At 42.0% G+C, this 21,707-nt stretch overlaps 1 protein-coding gene across 1 annotated transcript in view; it reads left to right on the top strand.

The window, feature by feature from the left end:
- Window positions 1-21,707, top strand: part of nbeaa (neurobeachin a) — an 82,622-nt gene that overhangs the window by 32,198 nt on the left and 28,717 nt on the right. The window contains exons 6-17 of the mRNA XM_031872573.1: window positions 641-767; window positions 1,926-2,045; window positions 3,139-3,285; window positions 8,440-8,637; window positions 9,560-9,693; window positions 10,412-10,520; window positions 11,327-11,479; window positions 13,315-13,483; window positions 17,998-18,077; window positions 18,551-18,613; window positions 18,987-19,084; window positions 19,835-19,985. Coding sequence (XP_031728433.1) covers window positions 641-767; window positions 1,926-2,045; window positions 3,139-3,285; window positions 8,440-8,637; window positions 9,560-9,693; window positions 10,412-10,520; window positions 11,327-11,479; window positions 13,315-13,483; window positions 17,998-18,077; window positions 18,551-18,613; window positions 18,987-19,084; window positions 19,835-19,985 — 1,549 coding nt within the window. The remainder of the gene's footprint in view (window positions 1-640; window positions 768-1,925; window positions 2,046-3,138; window positions 3,286-8,439; window positions 8,638-9,559; window positions 9,694-10,411; window positions 10,521-11,326; window positions 11,480-13,314; window positions 13,484-17,997; window positions 18,078-18,550; window positions 18,614-18,986; window positions 19,085-19,834; window positions 19,986-21,707) is intronic.

Below are 21,707 nucleotides of genomic sequence, written 5' to 3'. Positions count from 1 at the left end.
TGCTCTGTGTGTGATCCTTCTGTGCCTATTTTAGAAGCGATACATGTGTTGTTGTTTTCGTGAAGAAGCTTAGCCGCGAGACCGGAGTTTTTACGTGGAGGTTAGCAGTGCGGGAAGAGAAACACTATTTGGGGGAAATGGAGGGGAAGGGGTTTAGGAGTGTTTTTCCACAAGCCTGTGAACTGGGACCCCCTCGTGCTGCTGCAAAGAAAATACTTTTTATGACTGGTATTGGCTTAAACAGTGCGATTGCCTTGCTTGCGTCTTGGTTGAGAGGATTTCTGTCGGTACAATTTTACCATTTGCAGTTGCAGTGGAAACAAAAACAATTATTTACAATACAGCTGGTCTGACAAGTTAAACCAGACATGGTCGAAATGTAATTCATTTGACAAATGTTTGCTGTACTTTTATAAATCCAAAATAAAAAACTGGAGTCATTCATTTTGACTCAAAACAAATGAAACTTAGTGATGAATGTGATTTAGTCACACAGAAGCTCAAATGTTGCACCATTTATTAAGGAGTACCATAATTAGTTTTAATTTATTTTTTAACATAAATAGGTATTTTTTTCAAACACAGATCTTGAATTGATAACAAACTGACATTAGTGTAACTCTGTCTGATTCCTCCGCAGCTTCCGCACCAGTAAAGGAATAGGCTACTCCGCTCACTTTGTGGGGAACTGTCTCATCGTCACGTCGTTGAAGTCAAAAGGAAAAGGCTTTCAGCACTGTGTGAAATACGATTTCCAACCCCGCAAGGTAAGAATGCACACACCGGCCACATCACTCAACTGAAGCATCTCTAGTCAGTGCAGACTTTGGTAACCCTGTGCCACTTGTTAGATGAGAGAGCACCCGGAGTGTGTCGCTGCTCTCTCCTTCCATCCTTGCACTCACTAGGAGTGTTGATGAGTGTACATAAGGCCTGTCAATTAAGCCCCACTACTGCATTGTCAGCATTCTGCTACTGTTCTACACACACACACGCACTTGCATGCACACATAAACACACGTTCACTTGATGAGATGGCCTTCTGCAGTATTTGCTGACCCAGTAGAATCTCTGCACTGCCTAACAAAGTTCCCAGTGGTTCCATTTGATCAATTTATAAGTGACCATGTCTCACAGCATTTTGTCCACCGTGTGCATGTGTTAATGTGTGTGTGTGTGCTTGCATCCACATGGGGTATTGTCCACTTCTAAATGATGCATACACCAGCAAAAAAATTCTAGCTTCTCCTCCTCCCCCACTGCAGTTTTTCTCCCCATTTCAGTCTCCGGGGACTCTGTGTGTATTGTCACCGGGGAAGATGCTTTCTAGACACGCACACATGTGTACACGTACACACATGCACTCTATTAATGGCGAATGTATCACGTTAACGCATTGTAATCTTTCATGCTGGTTAACCCTCTTATAGAGGATGCATTCTCAATATTGCAAAGACATGAGGTTTACCCACGCCTGACATCTTGATACAAACAAACAGTTGTACTAAAATGTCTCAAATGAATCATTGCATTAGATAGGTGGAAAGGTGAAACAACACATTTTAGTAGTTTAGTCAATATAATGAATCAATGAAAAGTGCAATGTACAAAATAATTTACAAAAACAATAAACAGTACACACAATGTAAGGCAAGTCAATACCTTTGAGATACATAAGGAAAAGAAATGCATTAAGACATTTAAAAACATAATAAAAAGGAAAAACAATTAAAACTGTTTACATCAAAAACATCAGAACACGTCAATGAACACAATAGTTCTGCAGAGAATCTCCCACTTGTATTGTTCAAATATAAAACAAAGTACTCATTCTTTAATTTGCTGCAATGTTGCATTTTAGTTTGTTGTTTTTGGTTTTGATTTGTGATCTTGTTTCTCTCTGAGTCTGTTTTTGTATTTTCCAGTGGTACATGATCAGCATCGTCCACATCTACAACCGCTGGAGGAACTCCGAGATCCGCTGCTATGTCAACGGTCAGCTGGTCTCCTATGGTGATATGGCCTGGCACGTCAACACCAATGATGTAAGATACTGGCTCATTACAGAGGCATTGTGTTGTTATATGCACTGATCTTTACGGAGAATAACTACATTAACATTTCAGGAAAATGCCCTCTTGAGGACGAAGGAGACGGCGGTGCAGTCAGTTATGAATATTGAGTTTCTTATTCAACTGCTTCTGGTTCAAATTTGATTTTCTGCAACAAAATAAAATCTATAAATCAGAAGTTGCTTTCAAAAGTTTTGCTCCAAAAAAATCCCGGTGTTGGTCTGGCGCTACACTTCCCTCCTGTCGTGATATTGGCAAAGGTTTGAGGTTTGCCCTCTGCGCTCGTCAGCTGGGGCAGAGCTCGCCCAAACTCCAACTTCCAACTTCTCCATTGAGCAGAGGACAGGTAGCCCGACCTCTCCAGTGGCTGCAGTGCCTGTATTACACTTCCTTCCCTGATCGCTTTTGACATTGCTGCAATTACCAAGAGCCGGTGTTATCCTCTGAAAGTAATCCCTTGGCCTTTGGGGCTAAAATGTCTTGATAGTTCACACAGCTCACCCGAAGGCAAGAAACATAACATACAGTACACGAGTGAAAGAACAGGTCTGGAAATGTGTTGATGCTATCAGGGTTTGTTTTGTCCAGAAGGCTGAAGATACAACATATTTCATCACTTCAAAAGAAGCAGAAGCGTAAAGATTTCATTGTGATAAAGGCTGACGGAGGGATGGAGTAGATGAAAGGCGAGTGGACAGAAAGTTATAGCAGGTGATGGCAAAGGTGAACAGAGCGATTAGAAGCGAGCAGCTATCAAAAGTTCATCCGCCTTTTCACCATTCACTGCGGAATACCACATATTTATGACCAGAGATTAAAAATGAATAATTAATAACTCTTGAGACGACTTATTAAAAATGTGATGATCAACAAACTTGAATTAATCTTTTCCTCTCAAAGGTGTTAATGTGTCCTGACACTGACAAGCACACGATCTAGAAGTTCTCGTGTTTAGTGTAAACAGTGTCCGCTCCTGTACTTCCAAACTCTCTTTGCAAGACAGCTCTGAGAATCACAAATGTTTGATATGATAGCTAATGTTTTCTCGTGTTGTGCCCTTTTTCAGAGCTACGACAAGTGTTTCTTGGGCTCATCAGAGACGGCAGATGCCAACAGGGTGTTTTGCGGTCAGCTGGGAGCCATTTACGTTTTTAGTGAAGCTCTCAACCCAGCTCAGATCTTTGCCATCCACCAGCTTGGCCCAGGATACAAGGTGAGACAGCGTGCACGTACTTCCTCATCACCCACCGTACTGTGTATTCTCTGGACGCTTTACTGCGTATCAATGTCATTTGGCAGGAAGAATATCCTGGCTACCTGAGGATTTCATTGTTACCTAATGCTGTCTTTGCCCGTTCAGGGAGAAGAAGTTGAGGCCATCAATCATTCTCGGGCTGTCAAACACAGAGATAGCCCGTGTATTGGCGCCAGGGTTGGTAGCTTGAGTGTTTGTTGTCAGTTGATGTATATAGTGTAGGTTTCACATCCCGTGGACCCTCTCTTATATTGCATTAGTACTGCAGCATGAGTTTTAGGACAAATTGGTGTACTGCTTTTTGCGTAGGCCAGAGCAGCGCTTGAAGAACCCTTCATCAACACCACTCGTCATGTTCCAATTGTGTTCATTTGATTTGATTTGATGGTTGGGAATCACTGGACTGGAGTGCAGCTTATGAAAGAAGCTTCCTTTTTAGGATTAATGTGTGAAGCAAAAGTCTACTTTGCGACGCTCTCAACAACCTTTTTTTTCCAGCAAGAATACAGAGAGAAATTCTGTTTACAAGAGGCAGAGGTAATCAATATGTCAACCACAGTTTCACGCTTATGCTGTAACCTTGATGCAACATATTTTATTGCCAAAAACCAAGCTTTTGACAGGGGGGCTGTCTCATCTGGGTAATCTAATAGGTGCAGGAACGTTTTTCATTTCTAATAATTCTGCTCCTGTCAGCCAGAACCTCATCGCTATCGGTGAGCTTTTCTAATTCAGTTTCAAAAGAGACAGATACATCTCTATATATCTATCTATCCATCGAAATATCTTTATTGTGCTTTATTGTGTATATATATGTATAAATTCTCAACAATGGATCATAATGTCGTGCAGCTGAAAGACATGTTGTGAGCGAGGGCCGTGGCTGACGTGACAAACTCATTTTCTGAAATCTTATTGGCTGCCTAGATTTAAACACCTGCACTCTTTTAATGCCTCCCTGTCACCAAATAAAGTTGGAGTAGATGAAGCAGATTGAGATTACAGGGGCACAATAAAAAGTAGATTACTAAACAATCACAAAAGGCCTCTCGGGAAATCACAGATTGATGTCTGGAATTTGTAGTATGCGAGGGTGGATTTTAAACAGACAGAACTTTGCGTTACTGTCGCACTATAGAATTATTCAAATGAGGCATCACGCCCTTTAGAAATCACCAGCTCTGCCTTTTGGCCTGGCCAGCGGAGACGGCTGAGATGTCGCAACACCTTGCCAGCTGTCTGCATTCTTGTTTTGGCAGACGTGCGCGCGCCTCGGGCCACTTATAGCTTGTTTATGAAGGTGTCCAAACCTGTCAAGATTTCAGCACCATGAGACAGCACGGATATCTGAGGCTGCTGATGTTTGGGAACAGCTGCTGGTATTTCCAAAGCTCCTTAAAAAGGGTACACACTGAATCAGGAATTGACTTTTTAATTACCAAGACTTGATAAGGTGACACTAATAGAGAAACATGCAGAGTACACAAAGATTGCATGAGGTAGAGCACAGATCATCCTCTTTCTCTCTCTCTCTCTCTCTCTCTCTCTCTATCTCTCTCTCTCTCTCTTTCTCTCTCTCTCTCTCTCGCTCTCTCTTTCTCTCTCGCTCTCTCTCTCACGTTATAAGCTAGAGTCCTCTCATGTTCCTCCTAATGATCGCATGCTTGGGGTTTGCTGTTTCTCGGCCATGAATACTGATTCCTCTCTCTGTCACAGCCCACAGTTTCCCGTGGCTGATCAGTCAGATGATTGCCTCTCTGCACGGTGCAGAATGGGCTTCTCAGATGCCCAGAAGAGACCATTAAATGGCTCAGTTGTTTCAAAGCCGCTGGCCTCGGTGCCGCTACCGTAATGATGAGTGTGCGGGTTTTTCCGGTCGACTAAAGGAGAGCGCCAGTGGGACTCGGCTTGTGTCACACAGCTTCCTGTCTTAATGCGAATAGAGGCCCGTCCATGTTCCCACGACTTCACGCGGAGAAGGATGCGCATATATGACAATCTGCTCCCGGAGTCTAATCTGTGCTGTACAGTATATACATACGTGTGCGCGTAGCTGTACGCAGCCTCTCGGTCTCATCCACTGTCAGTGTTACTGTTCAGTAATGAGCAGCGAAAAGCAGACAGCCACTCTGCTCGCTCTGCTGAACAAGCCGTCAGCACAGTAAGGGTGTTCAAGGTCTTCTCGCTCGACGCGGCTCATGATGGCTGACACGCTGTGTGTACTGAATGTCTGTACATGTGTGCAGTTCAGCACTTCCATGCTCTCCTAACGACAGAAGCAGGACTATAACATCTTGTTTTCCAGTGTGAGCTATGGGTAAAAGAAAGTTTTGTGTTTTTTAGTCTGTGTCTGTGTGTCTGTGTGTGTGTGTGTGTGTGTGTCGCTGGTTGCACTCATCATCATCCAGTCCAAATTTCCTCATTGCGGAGCACTGCCAACAATCTGGCCGCAACTTAATTATTGGACCGTGTGGAGTGTCTATCTGGACACCTGCATTGTATGCATGTGTGTGTTTTTGCGTGCACATTTGTCTGGTGTGTAATTGTCCGATTTTATAATACTTTTTTTGAAAGGTCTTTTGTTCTGTGCATTTTAATTTTCAGAGAAACGTCCCCTCAGTTTGGCGCTGACTGAAAGAATATCAATAACTGTCCTAAAAGCTGGCATCAAATGTCTCGGTGGAGTTTTTATATTGTTTAGCTATTCTGTGATCAGTTTCAGATTGTATTTAGGCAAAGCTCTTGCATGGCTGTTTGGTATCAGTACTGAAACTCAAAGTCATGAAAAATATCAAATGATACCCAACCCTAGATTTGTACGCACAAGTTATTCAATCATCTGATAACCTCAATAAGATGGATGATTTAGTTTTGCCATATGTTGAGGACTCATTTTGGAGGACTGGTTGTCATTCAGCAATGTGTGTGGAGTCTGAGCAGAATGGAATAGAAGTGTGTGTGAAAGGGTGTGTGTGTGTGTGTGTGTGTGTGTGTGTGTGTGCTGTTATCACTGCAGGCCAGTGTGGTATCTGCAGCTGTCAGGTGTTACAAAGGCGGGAGTTGTCGCTTTCATTCCTCTGTGTGTGCTTGTGTAACCAGGTGAGGAATAGCATGTGATTAAGCGCACCTTCGTAAAGCTTCACGTATGTTACATTGTGCACTTTCCTTCACTCTTGCCTGCTTCTCCCGCCGCCTGTCTAATGTTGGAATTTTAAAGGATCCGTGCATCCATTAATACTTTAAAGAGTCAGCAAATCTCTTGCACACACTCAGCTACCTGCCTCCGTCGTTTAGCACGGCGACATACATTAAAAGCTCACAGTTCCACAGCTACAGCTGTACATATGCACAAGTACACACCCACGTTTCATAAATGCACCACAATAAATGGGCTTACACTGCAAAAATTGTGCATCTTAATAAGTGTATTAATTTCACATTCAGTAATGCTTTTTTTGTCCAGAGGGCTCACTGACCTTGAAAAATACACAGAAGAGCAATTTATTTGTGTTTGTGATTGATTACCTTGCATATGGCTGCAGTATTCTAGCTTACTTTTAATGGATAAGCTTTTCTTAAAAGTTTAATAGATACACTTTCTAACACCGCTCATCTGCTCTTAAATTTCACTAAAGTATTACGTTCTAAAGTCGGAAAATATTAACGCAGGCATGCTGGCCTACCGCGTAAGTACCGTTGATTACTCGTGTAGATAATGTTCCACTGGCATTAATGTGTGTGTAGGTGTCAGGGTTGCAGTGGTTTCATAGTATGGTATGAAAATTGACCGTTATTATACTACTGTATGTATAGTTGCTTATTAATTGTTTTTAGAAAACTGACATAAGTGAGTGAGTGTCATTTAAGGGTAATTTTAACTACTAATTATAATAATAATAATAATAGTGTAATACCGTATTTTCTGAGATGGTATCGTTGCAACCCAAATATGTGAGGTGTTAGTTTGGAAAATGTGCTTCAGAATCAGATGATAGGTTTCTACAAGTAAGCCTTTTGTGTCGCATTTGAACCTGATAAATGGAAGGAAGACTAAGCCAGTGCCAGAAAACAGTAGAAGTGCATTCGCTGGGCTGAGATAAGGATGTTGCTCCGTGGAGGGGCTCTTTTCTTCAGACGTCGTCTCCATTGTTCAGCGCACTCTTTGCTTCAGAGGGAAATTTTATAGCTGCGTGGTTCAAACTGCTCCGGGCACGTTTTCTTCAGCAGACCTCAGATGAAAGGTTTAGAAGAAGACGGGCCTGCAGGTCTGTGAGCAGCCCCGGGGCTTTCCTGTGCAGTCAGGCTGAGCAAGGCGCCTGGGGACCCGGCCGCTCGGAAGGGGAGAGGAGCCCCTTTTACCTGGAGCTGATGCAAAGGGCGGCAGAGCAACTCGCTGGCCTTTCATCTGCGGGGCTTCATGCGTAGATCAGCACCGCTGCAGGACATATGAACACACAGACAGATGCAGCCAAAAGATTTACACACACACACACACACACACACACACACACAAAGTGCGGCCTAGACTTCCTACAATGTCAATGGTATTAATCATTTTTCTGTATTTGAGCTGAGGAGACAGCATTCAATTCAATTCTTTATAGTTCTCCCCAGTCCAAATGTGTCAGTCTATTTCAGTATTACTGTATGAGGAGCTAATATTCTTTCAAGGACAAAAATTACAAGGAAAACGGTCCAAGGTATTTTCGATTTCCACAAGATAAACAACAGCAGCTTGTGGAAAAGGTATAATTTTGTGTTATTTGCAGGACAAATGTAACGTAATAGTCAGAAATTGAATAACACAAATATATCCGTGTTAGACTACAAAGAGAGGAGATACATTCGGAGCTCCGGGAGCCTTTCTCCCACTCATCCGTTGGCCCTTGCCATCTCTTATTCTGTGCTAATTGAATTAGTGCCTGGGTTAGCGCTGTGTTCATTAAGCTAATGCTGGGTTGTTTACACATGCTGCAATTAAACAGACTCCATTTTGGGTGTTGAACGTGCACACACAGACTCACACTCACACTTCTCTCGTCTGTGGACAATTCATTTGTCTCTCTGGAAATAATTTTCTTTCTTTGACATCTTCTTTCTCCATCACTGCAGAGCACTTTCAAGTTCAAGTCAGAGAGTGACATCCACCTGGCTGAGCACCACAAGCAGGTTTTGTACGATAGCAAGCTGGCCAACTCAATCTCCTTCACCTACAACGCCAAGGCGACGGATGCCCAGCTCTGCCTGGAGTCGTCGCCGAGGGAAAACTCCTCCATCTTCGTCCACTCTCCACACGCGCTCATGCTACAGGTCAGTCCGCCGGGATTCTTCTGAGTGGCTGCTCGTCGCTGACCTGGTTACCGAGCTCTGAATCAATGCCAAATCTCATGAGTTGTTCATCAATTCATGTATGAAATGGCAGTTCAGTCTGACTCACACTTGTAGTAGATCGGGGGTTTATCACAGAAGGACAATACAGATGTTGGTTGAAAGAGAAAATATAAAATGCACCTTGTGAAAGACACTTTTGCTCTCAGCTATTAATTTCACTATTTCGTTTTGCTTTTTTTTTGAATGCCAGCAGATTTCTTTCCAAGTGTATTCTATTCAAGGCTGGTTGCTAAAAGTGGCTTTTCTTTGTATCGCATCTTGATTTGTAACACTGTCCTCCTGCGCCAGCAATTCAGGCAGCAATTACTGTAATCACAAATACAAAGGCAGCAGGTGAGTCTTATTGTATTCTAGTTGTATAGTTATTTCAATCAGAGGTACCGCAATCATCTTCAGTTCAGCGAGTTAAGACAGCAAAAGACAGGTTTAGAGTTAAACAGGTGGCATTTACAGCACTATGGTGATTCTGAGCTTTGGCATAATTAATAACATTTTCGATTATTTATTTTTTTGTTGTTGCTGAAAACCAAAAGAGGGTCTTCATTGCACTAGAGCATCATCAATTAAACTTCAAATAGATGTTAATCTGGACGTGTGAAAGGCAGCTAATGGGCAATAAGACAATACAACAACAGTATATTCTGGGTTCAAATCCCATATTCTGGTAGAATTCAAAATTGTAGTAATGGTTTATTTGTATCTGCAGTAGATGTTCTACTGTAAGTCTGACATGAGACATGTTTAATTAGCAGTGAGTGTGTGTGATTTTATCTGTGAACATACATACAGTATAGTACAGTATAGTCTTTGTCAGCACTAACAGTCCTTTTCCATCCCACAGGACGTGAAGGCCATTGTTACCCACTCCATCCACAGTGCCATCCACTCTATAGGAGGCATCCAGGTCCTGTTCCCTCTCTTCGCTCAGCTGGACTACAAACAGCTCAATGACTGCAGCGTGGACACCACAGTCTGGTGAGTGGTCTACAAAAAAATAACTGGAACTCAGTGGCTGCCTGGACTGCACTGATATAGACGGTTTATGATTTCTATTACAGTTAATAAGCTAAAACATTTTAAAAAAAAGCATTTTTTGGGGATTTAATTTGCAACATATACTGCGGTTGAACCCAGAAACAAACAAGGGAACGATTAAAGAAGTTAAAAAAGTTACATTAGGTAAAAAGATGAGTCTTCTATGTGTGAGAATAATTATCTTCCAACCTTACAATGTTGCCACAGGCTAGAAATAACTGATTATAGAGAGCAGGGCATGAAAGTGTGAAAGAAATAAGTGTTATGTGGTTTTCCCCGGAGCGATGAGCTGCTTTTAGAACGTTGGAGTGTCTGCGTTCTTCTGGCTCCAGGATCATCCTGATACCACTCCATCACACACGCCTTAATGCAGTTACATATCAGGCAGCATCTCCACATCGTGTTTAGCAGAAATCCGCAACTATTTGTCAAATATCCTCAGGAAGACAGTGATAACAAACGAACAAAACAAAAAAAATAACAGGCTTCCTATGAAAGATAAATGATGGAGAAAGTGTGCGTGGGGAGAGGTGAAGCAAACATGGACCGGGTTTTCTTTCCTCTTTAACTCACATACTCCACTAGAGAAACACGTAGCAATCAATCAATGATTTGCATGCAGTGTTACTGAAATGTGTGAACAATGTGTATGTTGCAGTGCCACTCTGCTGGCGTTCCTGGTGGAGCTGTTGAAGAGCTCCGTTGCGATGCAGGAGCAAATGCTGGGAGGGAAAGGCTTTCTAGTGATTGGATACCTGCTTGAGAAGGTCAGGAACGAAGAGTTTGTGTTGCATGCCTTATTTATTTCATGTTGGGTGAAAAAGGCAAGTAGCTTTGATTTTCACCATGACCTAAGTTTTATAATGCATTATGTTTCGATTGCCCTTGTGCTCATGTTTATCCGCTGTACACTCAGTTGCTTGTTTATCGGGTACAGCCAGGTGTTTCTATTATATTGTCCAGCCCATTTCTATCATTGAGGTCAGATAAAATACCATAAACATCTATCTGTATAACGCAATACAGTTCAACAGCACCGCAAACTACATCCAATTGACCATACAGTTGATTAAAAAACTGCACAGGATGAATTTTCAACATCATTTTCAACAAATAGATGATAAAGTCTTGTATCTTCGCGCTGCAACAGGAAGTAACAGCATGTCACAGATGTGCAAATAAACAGAGATCACACACAGTAGAGACTCGGTTCCTGGTGTAAAATGAAATACTTAACACCTTTGACAACTGTTAGACTCCACAGGCACCATGTTACCATGTTACAGGGGCTGTCCTGTAGGCCGACAGCATCTCCTGACACGGTCGTTTAACAACCCTTATTTTTAGATTTCTACTTATTTAAAAAAAAAACTGTATGGGTGCAGTTATCCTTTGTAACAGTTTACGATATTCATTAACCTATTATCAAGGTATATTTATGATATACAGTACTGTATGTAGACACTCTTTTAGTTAAGCGTTAAAGTAACTATGCTATTTAGCAAAAAAAATGGTTTTGCGTGACCATTCAGTCCAGTTAAATCAGAGTTTCTATTTCCTGTCTTCTATCCAGTCATCACGAGTCCACATCACCAGGGCGGTGCTTGAACAGTTCTTGTCCTTCGCCAAGTATCTGGATGGTTTACCTCATGGAGCGCCTCTCCTCAAACAGCTCTGTGACCATGTCCTCTTCAACGCTGCCATCTGGATACACACCCCTGCCAAGGTGTGTTTATATGTGTGCATCTACTGAATATGTGTGTGTGTGTGTGCGTGTGTGTGTGTGTGTGTGTGTGTGTGTGTGTGTGTTTTCATGACCTTGCTGCAAAAAAAAAAAACCAGAAGGTGATGTTCTGAATGAGAGAATTAATAGGGTGATAGACACAGACTCAGACAAATTAGAAAAAGAAGTGCTCGGGAGTTATTTATTTTTAATGCAAGAGAAATTGAGACAAGCAAGAAATATAACACGAAGAGGGACTGACATGTTAGTGCCCATTGCCCTTTACAATAATATAACAAAGGAGGTTACAGGACACGGAGGGAGGAGCTGGCACATCACGCAGGCAAAGGACAGAACAGGCAAACGAAGGAAACAAAGAGAGAAAGTGACATTTGAAAAGACCCCAGGACAGGAGAGAGATGTGTAGTTCCTTGTTTCCGTCTCACTCTGAACTAGATGTGAGTGTTCCTGGCGTTCCCGCGGGGCCAGTCAGCTCTTGCCTCTATTATTTTCAGAACTTCCTGACTCCCTGTCTTCTTCCCTCTGACCCTGGGACGTGATTGGCTCCTAGGTGCAACAGTATCGTTTTCCAGGGCGTGCTGGAGTTAAGACGGAGGAAATGAGCAGCTGCCGCAGCTCAAGAGAATACAGAGGGTGTGAAAGTCAGAATCCAACACAACGTAAACATATCAACCTTAGGTGACACGTCCAAACACTGCGAAATGGCCGGACCATGTGATTGCCTATTGGGTTTTTAACTTCAGTTGAGGGCCAATACAGGAAGTGGATTACTAGTAAACATTACCACAACTCAGCAGGGCCATAATGAGACAAACAAGACAAGCATTAATGTACTAAGCAGCAACACACACACACAAAAACAAGTAATCCTTTAATCTTACCTCCGCTCTACCATTTTTGTGTCCCGCAGAGCTTTATTATTTTCCACCTCTCGTGGTATTATAATCACATTAATTATTGGCAAGAATAACCTTGGTCATCTTCAGGACAGGAAACACTTGAAGAAATCACATCTCGCAGCGTCTCCCTTGCTCGCACTGAAAATAAAGAGCTTGTTTTCTTCTGGTGAACATAATCCCCTCAGAGATGGAGAAGTGTTTGTTGCACGCTACTTTGCAGCAGCGCTATGATCAAGGAATTTCAAGCCTTTCTGCAGCCGAAACCTGTTGTAAAATCGCACCGGCAAAACACATCAGCTCGATGCGTGAAAAGCAATGTAATGAAGGCCAATTTAAGCCAGCTGAGTGCGCTCTCCATTCTAGATGAGCTGTGATGTGCCATGGTCAGGCCGCGGCACTCTGCTTATTTCATCCGCTTAACCAGCGCTACCTCGTTAGGGCTGGTCCTCAGCGTCGTGGTCACTGTAATGAGGTCCGAGATGAGCGCGCAGCAGAATGGAATCTGTGTATGGTCGATGGAGAGGCTTGGTTAGAGGTATATTAGGAGAGGGAAAAGAGAACAGAAGCAGGCAGGGAAGGAGCAAATACGCAATTGGAGAGCGCCCTCCTTAAATGTCAGCGTTGCGTAAGGAGCTCCTCAGATGCTTGACGGCTTCAGGCACAGAAACATCAAAAATAACACAAAGCAGAAAAGAGTGGAGCTTTCGCTGGGGGCTGGATTCCTTTCGTTCCCCTGTGGTTGTCTTTTCACAATAAAACTGCCTTTTGCTGGAACACCAGAAACAACACACTCAATCATTTGTATCTCCCCAATAGGTGTCTGACAATTTGTATTCGTCCGTCAACCTTTGTGTGTGTTTGTGTATTTGTATGTACCTACTGTATATGTACTCTGTAAACGGATGTTTGTGTGTTCAGGTCCAGCTATCCCTCTACACATACCTGTCCTCCGAGTTCATCGGCACCGCCACCATCTACACCACCATCCGCCGTGTCGGTACCGTCCTGCAACTGATGCACACTCTCAAGTACTACTACTGGGCCATCAACCCGCTGGACTGCAGTGGAATCAGCCCCAAAGGTCTTGGTAGGTTCACCCCTGCACACAATCTGCAAACATAAAGCCATTCTCACTGTGATAAATATCCGTCCCTTTTACACTTCTAATGATCACCACAAGAGATTTAAACACACTATTCCTGACCGAGTGTATCTGCCTAGACAGTACTTTGTTTGGATTTATTCTCTCTCCGTTTCTGTCCTTTAATTCTCAGACATTGCACACTCCAGCCCCTCTTCTCTTTCTCTGTCTTTATTTGTCTCAAACAGTACTCACGGCCTTCAGAATACTTTAACAAGGCATTTTTATTTTCACATAGTGTTAACGTCGATCTCTAACATATCCATCCGCCTCGTGTTAGGTCACAGGGAGGCTGGAGGCTGTCCCATTACAGAGCTACCACATAACGACACAACGCATTCACTGTCACATTCACACCTGTGTGCAATTTAAGGTGTCGTAAGCTCCAACCAAAGGTGTCGGGTGGCCGAACAATGTGTGGAGCCCCCTCCCCCCCAACACCTTTCTGACATCAGAATTGAAGGGGCTGTGTCCGACCATTTCCTGTCCCGTTCTGAATATCCGACAAGCACGCAGCGATTTGCCAGCTATGCAGATTTGAGAGAGTACGGAGGGTTTGAACTCCCAACACTTTCTAATAATAGTTTTTGAGCGTTTGACTCAGTAGCCATAGCTACATGCAGCAAATAAGAATAGCTTTTAATTGTGTGCGGTTAATGAAGACTAGCTTTTTTAAAATGAGTCACTGTGCTAGAGGATTTAAATTTGTCAAATCTGTTTCAGCTTACAGCTGAAAACAACAACGTCCAGACCTAAAATCAATAGTCACTGAGACTTGAATAGCTAGCTGACTGTATCGTCACCTTATTAAATGTCAGGTCAAATCATTGGTAATTGCTTTAAATAACGTAATATACAGAATGCTGTTTGCATCGTTTCAACATGACGATTATGCGAGAAAGAAAGTGGTCGTTAATGCTACACAGGACACATACATGCACTCGGTGGGTGTGAGTTGGTAACTCTCCCTTAACAGCAGCTGTCTGCTTGCTCACGAGCAAGGCTGAGCAGCTCCTTTTGTTCATTCGTTCATTTGAGAGTGAATGACACCGTTGCAGAAGAACAGAATGTATTTTCTTTTTTACCCTGTTAACAGTAATCCATTTTATTTGTGTTATTTGTGTTGCACATCCAACCGTGAGACCTATTTGAGAAAGAAGTGCAATCACAGAACACGTCGTATTCCAAACACAACACAGAGAATGGTATTAACCACTGTGGCCTCACGCCAGAGCTCCAGAAAGGTCGGAGCCGGCCTTTAACTTTAATCAACCCGGGGACCCTCCGCCGACTGTGATTACGCATCTCATGTTGCCATGGCAACAGACAGATGTGATTGGCAGATCCAAGGGAGCTGTTAGAATTTCTAATAAAGTGTCAGCCTGGTTTCCTTTCTGGAAGGCGATATTGCCGTTCGACTGCTGGGATCGAGCCCCGTAGAGAACCATCGCTGCTCGAGAATATTGCTAAACATTGAACTTCCATTAGTAACCCGACTGTAGACGGTGGTGAAATGACAGAAGTTTGGAAGGCAGCACATGTTATTCTATTATTGAAGAGCGGACATCCACAGGCCAACATCTAAACTTTCAATTAACACAAAATGGTCTCCCACAAGGGGCGGTATTAGGTCCTATCTTATTTACAATTTATATTAAAAATCTGCGCTGCCTCTGTTAATTGAGACTTATTCCAAATGTTGACAACCAAAATGTTATCCTTCTCAAGTTCAAAGAAGCCAGCTGGAGATTGTCACTGTAAATAATGTGATTGAATGAGTATCAGCTTATGAATACCTATTCTTTAACCATTATATCGAGTATCTTACAAAAAGCACTTCTATAGAAGTTTAGTTTCTACTATAGCAACAAATGCTGTAAATTGCTGCAAATAAAAAATGAATTCAAGCGGCACTTCGATCAGCAATTGATAATGTTGATATGTTATATATGCAAATTCATCTTTGTTTAAAATGTTAGATTAAGCGTATCATGCTGCGTTACATTTTGTCTCTGATTGGGGTTTCCACAATCGTAGAATGGAACATTGGTGCATCTTTCTTTGTAAGCCCATATTACACAAATCAGTAGCTGTCACCGTCGATCATGTGGAGACATTAGGTACGACGCTCCTAGAACCCGCACCGTTTGTGGTGAAGCGCTTTTAAAAGTGTTTGGAACCTCATCTTGGTGTGAGCTACAGAGACATTTTAAACTTATTTATCAGCATGTAAGATTTAAAAACAGGATCAGGATCATTTGATCACTGAATGTACTTATCATAACACTGAATTATAATTATTTGGTTGGTTGATGCAACATGCTGATTTGTTTTAAGTACGTTGTCTCTTTTATGTGGATCTTTTTATGTTTTTTTTGTTTTTTTTAAAGTTATTTGTGTTTTTATGTTTCTGTGCTTGTGTGAAACGTTTATGCTTTCATCTTGGCTTGGGCCCCCTTTTTAAATGAGATTCAAAATCTCAATGGGATTATCCTGCCTGGGTATTTAAAGGTTAAAAAAAAAAAAAATAGTTTGCATGTATTTGGTTTACCGTGGTGTGCCCAACATGTCCATTGGTAATCTTGAGCACACACAGACATCAGACAGCTGCAGAAATGTACTATATTTCTAAACAAATCGATTCGTTTGTGTAGTTGTTGCATTGAGCCCAAAGTCAGCACAAACACACACATATGTAGAGACCCAGAACACGTATAGGTTCATTGCTATTGAAGTGCTCTTTCATTCCTCGCAGGTTGTCGTTATACGGCAGAACCATTTTTTTCACAATGACTGGATAAAACTGTTGAGTCAGATTGGGATAAAAGGAGCACAAGAGGAAGAAAATTAATTTCAAAGAGTGAAAGACGATAATTAAAGCTGCCCCTGGGAAGTGGTTTAGATGAATATAAGCTTTGCTCAAATCCTCTTAAAAGGCCATTTTAAAGGAGGTTTAACTGGCACACGTTCACCTGATGCATCCGCGTGTGACACAGAGCTGCTGCGTAACCATGATGGATGGTGAGTGTCACCACTCCGCCAACATGTTCCAGCTTGACAGATAATGATTCAAGGCCATTCGAGCGTGACAAAAATGACGTCGGGACACGCCGTCAGTCTTTTATGTTTCTCTTCACTTGACCTCCGCTGGCTAAGCAGCTACGGGTCAGATATCGGTTTAAACGTTCTGAGAGGACGAGGTGCATTTTATTGAGCTTACCATAAACTCCGTTTGCTGTTGCAGTACTCACCCTTTTGTTGCTCGCATCAAAAAAAGGTCAATTCCAAACATCCTGACACAGCAAAGTGTGCGGTGGCAAATGCACATAAGCTGGGCATCATCAGTGTTTATTGTTGCCTTGATGAATTTAACAAACCTCTGTTGGGAATGTAGAATGCTGATAAGAACAGGTAGCTTGTGAGGTTTATTGACTTGTTTGTTTTGTTATTGACATCTGTAGAAGAGCAGTTGAGGAAGATGGAGAAGTAGGGAAGAGAAAGTCGACGTTATCTGACTGCAGTGTCCACTGGGATCATTAAAGCAAAAATGTTGTATCATTCCTGCTTTGATCTGAACGTATGCATCTTTTTCTATTTGACACCACATTCCATTAGTTAGTTATTTGGCAGGCGTTTTGAGCCGATTCATCACAGCCCTGTCTGGCGCACACATAAACACCTCAAAAAATGAATGAATAACAGTTACAACAATGAAAATGCAATGCCAGCATCTGAGTGGTCAGTTTTCATCTCCTAAAAGTGCTAATGTGCCATCGTGTTAAAAGTTAAAAGGAAGCGTTTTTTATTTTTTTTTTGTGCTAATTGCAGCCAAATTTCAGAATGAAAGCCGTTGCTCTTTGTGGCTATTAAAACACATGTTTAAAGGTCAGTTAAAGGAGTTCTAGCAGTTATGAATAACAGGCAAATGTAGCTGAACGCTTCAAGAATGGCAAAAGACGTCAGACCTTTGAAAAAGAGGCAGTGACATCTCAACATGATGAATTGCTCGTGTTCTGCATCCGAAGCCTTTTTGTTTTTAGCTTGATTCTTTTTGTGCAGCTGGTGGAGTGCCAGAGCTTTAGCGTACATACAGTGGATAACGGCGCTTGTTTGGTTTGGATCATTTGGGCCATCAATCACATTTTTGTTACTTGTCATGTCTTGACTGTAATCAGTTAGATTAGTACAACTATAAAATATTCAGATTGCAAAATTGCTTCTAGAGTTAATGACAGTGATTTACAGTTCAATCGTGTGTGTGTGTGTGTGTGTGTGTGTGTGTGTGTGTGTGTGTGTTAACATGTTTTTCTCTGCTCTCCAGGAAGTCTAATAAAACATAATATCAGCACACAGTAGGGCTCACTCAGACCGAAACACAGACTTATTTAGCTGATCATTATCCTGCATAAAAATGGATTTTTAACAGGAAATTATTCTTTTGTTTGGGTGTGTTTGTTTAGACGGACCACGGCCATCCCAAAAGGAGATCATCTCGCTCAGAGCCTTCATGCTTCTCTTCCTCAAACAACTCATACTAAAGGTACAGTGAGAGAAACGGATTACCATTATCTCTATCGCATAGTTCAAGGAGCAAGAAATCGCTTTTTATCATTATGTCCTCTGTTGATTTTCCTGCTTCTGGGAGCTGCAGGCTTAATGTGAAGTGTGTGTGTGTGTGTGTGTGTGTGTGTGTGTGTGTGTGTGTGTGTGTGTGTGTGTGTGTGTGTGTGGAGAATCTCATTATAGATCAGCAACCTGAATGAAACACTATCTTTTGTGTTCCTCTTTGCTTGTATAGATTTTTTCCTGCATTTACACACACGTGTGTGTGTGTGTGTGTGTGTGTGTGTGTGTGTGTGAGAGCGTGAGAGTGAAGGTGTTGCTGCCTCCCGGTCAAAATGCATCAACCAGGAACAGAATTAATGAAGTCATCCGAGGTTAAGAAAATGTAAAAACAACTGAAGACCATGAATGTCTTTTGGTGAAATATGCCTTTTGTATGTTATTTTACAGGACCGGGGCGTGAAGGAGGACGAGCTGCAGAGCATTCTCAACTACCTACTGACCATGCATGAGGTAAATGCTTCTGTGCCAAAGAGACACTGGGAGAGAGGGCAAAAGAGGGAGACAGAGAGACAGTGAGAGCGGTTGAGTGGAGCTGGCAGCAAAATGTGCATTATAATTTGTGAGCCGGAGTCATGGTCCACTTAAACGAGTGAGAGTGTGAGTCAGCTTTGGCGCCGTGACAGCATGAAAAATGGCACAACAATGGACTGAACAGAACGTACTCTTCTGTAACGATTACATCTATTCTTGCTCTGAAATACCACCTGCTCCTCCGCAATCCCCCTCCCCCCCCTTCCTTATCCACCCCTACAACTCTCTTTGTCCCCTTAACCCTCTTCCTCCTTTTCTTCACTTGTTCAACTTTGCTTTCTTTTCGCGGCAGGATGAGAATATCCACGACGTGCTCCAGCTGTTGGTGGCTCTTATGTCTGAACATCCAGCGTCCATGATTCCTGCATTTGACCAGAGAAATGGAATAAGGTGAACGCTGCCCACACACACAAATAAAGATGTGATGCAACATCTGATGCCTACTAACATGAAATAGACCTTTTTTTTATCATAAAGGCTTCTGATCATTGTCTATCTGATCACACTTTGTTCACATTTGTGGTTAGACCTTTACTGTTTACTGTATGCATTGAAGGTTTTTAAATCAGGGAGAGATTTAGAGATTTAAAATGTACAAAATGCAGTTTTATTCTCTGGTTTATATTGTATAAAATAACAGTTTTAACATTTGTCTTTATAGTATGAGTTGTCTGATTAGCGACGTTTTGTACAGCAACCATAACGTAAATGCTTTCCTGCATGGTTAAGCCATTGCTTACATGTTCAGTTACAAAACTGATGTGAATTATGCAAAAGGTAGCTTCAGCCAAGCAGCACGAGTTTTCAAAGAGTCTAACTGAGCTGCTAAGTCCCCTAAAGCACAACTTCACACGGTGGTGTTCTGGTTGCTCTGGTAAATCCTCTGTTTCTGGAGAGGTAGTCAGCAAACGGTGCGTTTTTCCCCATTTGAATCACTTGCATGTCCTCTGAGTACACTCCTTTACAGAAAATGCCTCAGTCAGCGCACGTGTTGCTAACTTTGAGGCTGTTTACTGAGTATCAGGCAGCAGGTGTTTACTACAAACACAGAAGAACTTTTTACTTTTAGCCTACATCTAAGGTAATATAATGTCTTCATTGAAATGTAATCAGGATGGCTGTGTGTTTGACATGTTACAGGGTGATCTGCAAGCTACTGGCCTCTAAGAGCGAGAGTATCCGGGTCCAAGCCCTCAAAGTCCTGGGCTACTTCCTAAAGCACCTTGGTCACAAGTCAGTACCGCTTTGTCTTTGTGCTTTTCATCTGGTGTATTCCTTTGTGTGGTGTTTGGTGCTCGGATAAATGGCGAATCACTGCAACAAGGGAGCATTTAAAATCTGTTTTTTCTGTCACAGCTGAAACAGAAATACTGCATCAGGGTAATGAGACTGAGAGGCTTCTCAGAGAGTGTGAGAAAACACACTGCAGTGAAAACTGAAATCCTACAGCAGCGCTGCCTCCAGTGAGCCTTAGACGGGCTGTTTGTTTGTGTGTGTATGTGAAGATAATGTCCCCATCCTCACGTCCAGGCGGAATAATCATTTTGACAGTGTGCACTGGCAGGAAGGTGGAACCTTGATGAGCAGCAATGAATGCTGGGGGATTTATTCATCCCATGTGACATTCACGCCTCTTTGCTGTGCGACATGGGGGCAGGCTGCCAAGCTGCACCTGAGCCCTGCCACTTCAGTGCTCCACCTACTTAACATCTGCTCCAACCGAACATCCTGTAGGGCTGCCTCTTTAAGTTTACACATCGCTTCAATACTTATATATTCATCCACATTGCAATTTAGTGATGCATAAAACAGCATTTATTCTTTTGAAAGATATTTCAATATATTTTATATTATATCATTATATTGTTAAATAATGCTTAAATCAATTGCACGTAACCTATTTTCATGTGATTTTTTTGGCAATCTGATAATTTTTTGGCTTTTTTACGGTATTGTTGATCTCAAAGATTAAAATAAAACCAATTTGGATTATACGGGTTCTACGCTATAGTTTGAGAGTTAGGGTCATATCTAATAAACAGCTGTTTCAGATGTTTTCTGCAGTGTTGCTGCTGATGTTATTGTTTCTTTATCTACATACAGTATATGCATGTAAGAATCTAGCACCTCGTTCTCATATCTGATTGAAAGCAAAGTGAAACTGCATTGCAGGGGCATCAGCAGGCCGTCAGTTAGACCACAAAAGAGCTGTTGTGGATGATATTTTTAACAGTCCCCTAAATGATGGAGATCTGACAGCTATTTTGATATTGAATTTAAAGATAAGTGTGTGTTTTGTTTTAATCACAGTCATGCAGCTGTTTTATTATGACAGACCAAGCTACATAGACATAATGCATTTATTTCTGTGGAAAGTATGCCATCATACCCTCAGTTTTATATTTTTCCTTTGCTTTTTTTCATTTAATTTATTCAAAAAGACACGGAGAACTGGTATTGTATGTCAAAAACACTGCAGTATGTAATTATTCTGTTTAAAATGAGCAGAAGTTGTAACTAATTAGATTAGTTTAAACGTGATAATGCGCAAACATTGCTTTGTTTTCTGTCTCTAACGACCTGATTACAGTCAGGAATATACAGAAGCTCTGAGCATTATTCGCCTAATTAAATTAAAATAAAAAATCTCAAAGTTAGTCAACCTGAATTCTAAATCTTCTCAAGTTAAAAGCCCCTTGGAGACATCATTTTCACCCGATGGCAAGGTTAATCTTCAAAGTTAATAATTTGCAGCCATTCGAACGTTGCCCCAGTGCTGCCTGCGGTGCTGCCGTTCCGTTAATGTCTCCAGTTAATTTCTCTTGTTGGTATTCATTTCTCGTCCACTTTGGTCCCATCATAACTGACAGGGCCATATGCTGCCACCTGCCAATATCAGACCGTCACCAGGCCAGTGACAATCAATGTCAGATTCAATTGTCATAAATCCTGTTATGAATAGTGTGTCTGTGTGTGTGTGTGTGTGTGTGTGTGTGTGTGTGTGTGTGTGTGT

The sequence above is a fragment of the Anarrhichthys ocellatus genome, unplaced genomic scaffold (genome assembly GCF_004355925.1).
Source record: "Anarrhichthys ocellatus isolate YVR2014 unplaced genomic scaffold, GSC_Weel_1.0 scaffold65, whole genome shotgun sequence".
Classification (NCBI taxonomy): domain Eukaryota; kingdom Metazoa; phylum Chordata; class Actinopteri; order Perciformes; family Anarhichadidae; genus Anarrhichthys; species Anarrhichthys ocellatus.
Note: the sequence above shows the minus strand (reverse complement) of the source record. Positions and strands in the feature narration are given on the sequence as shown.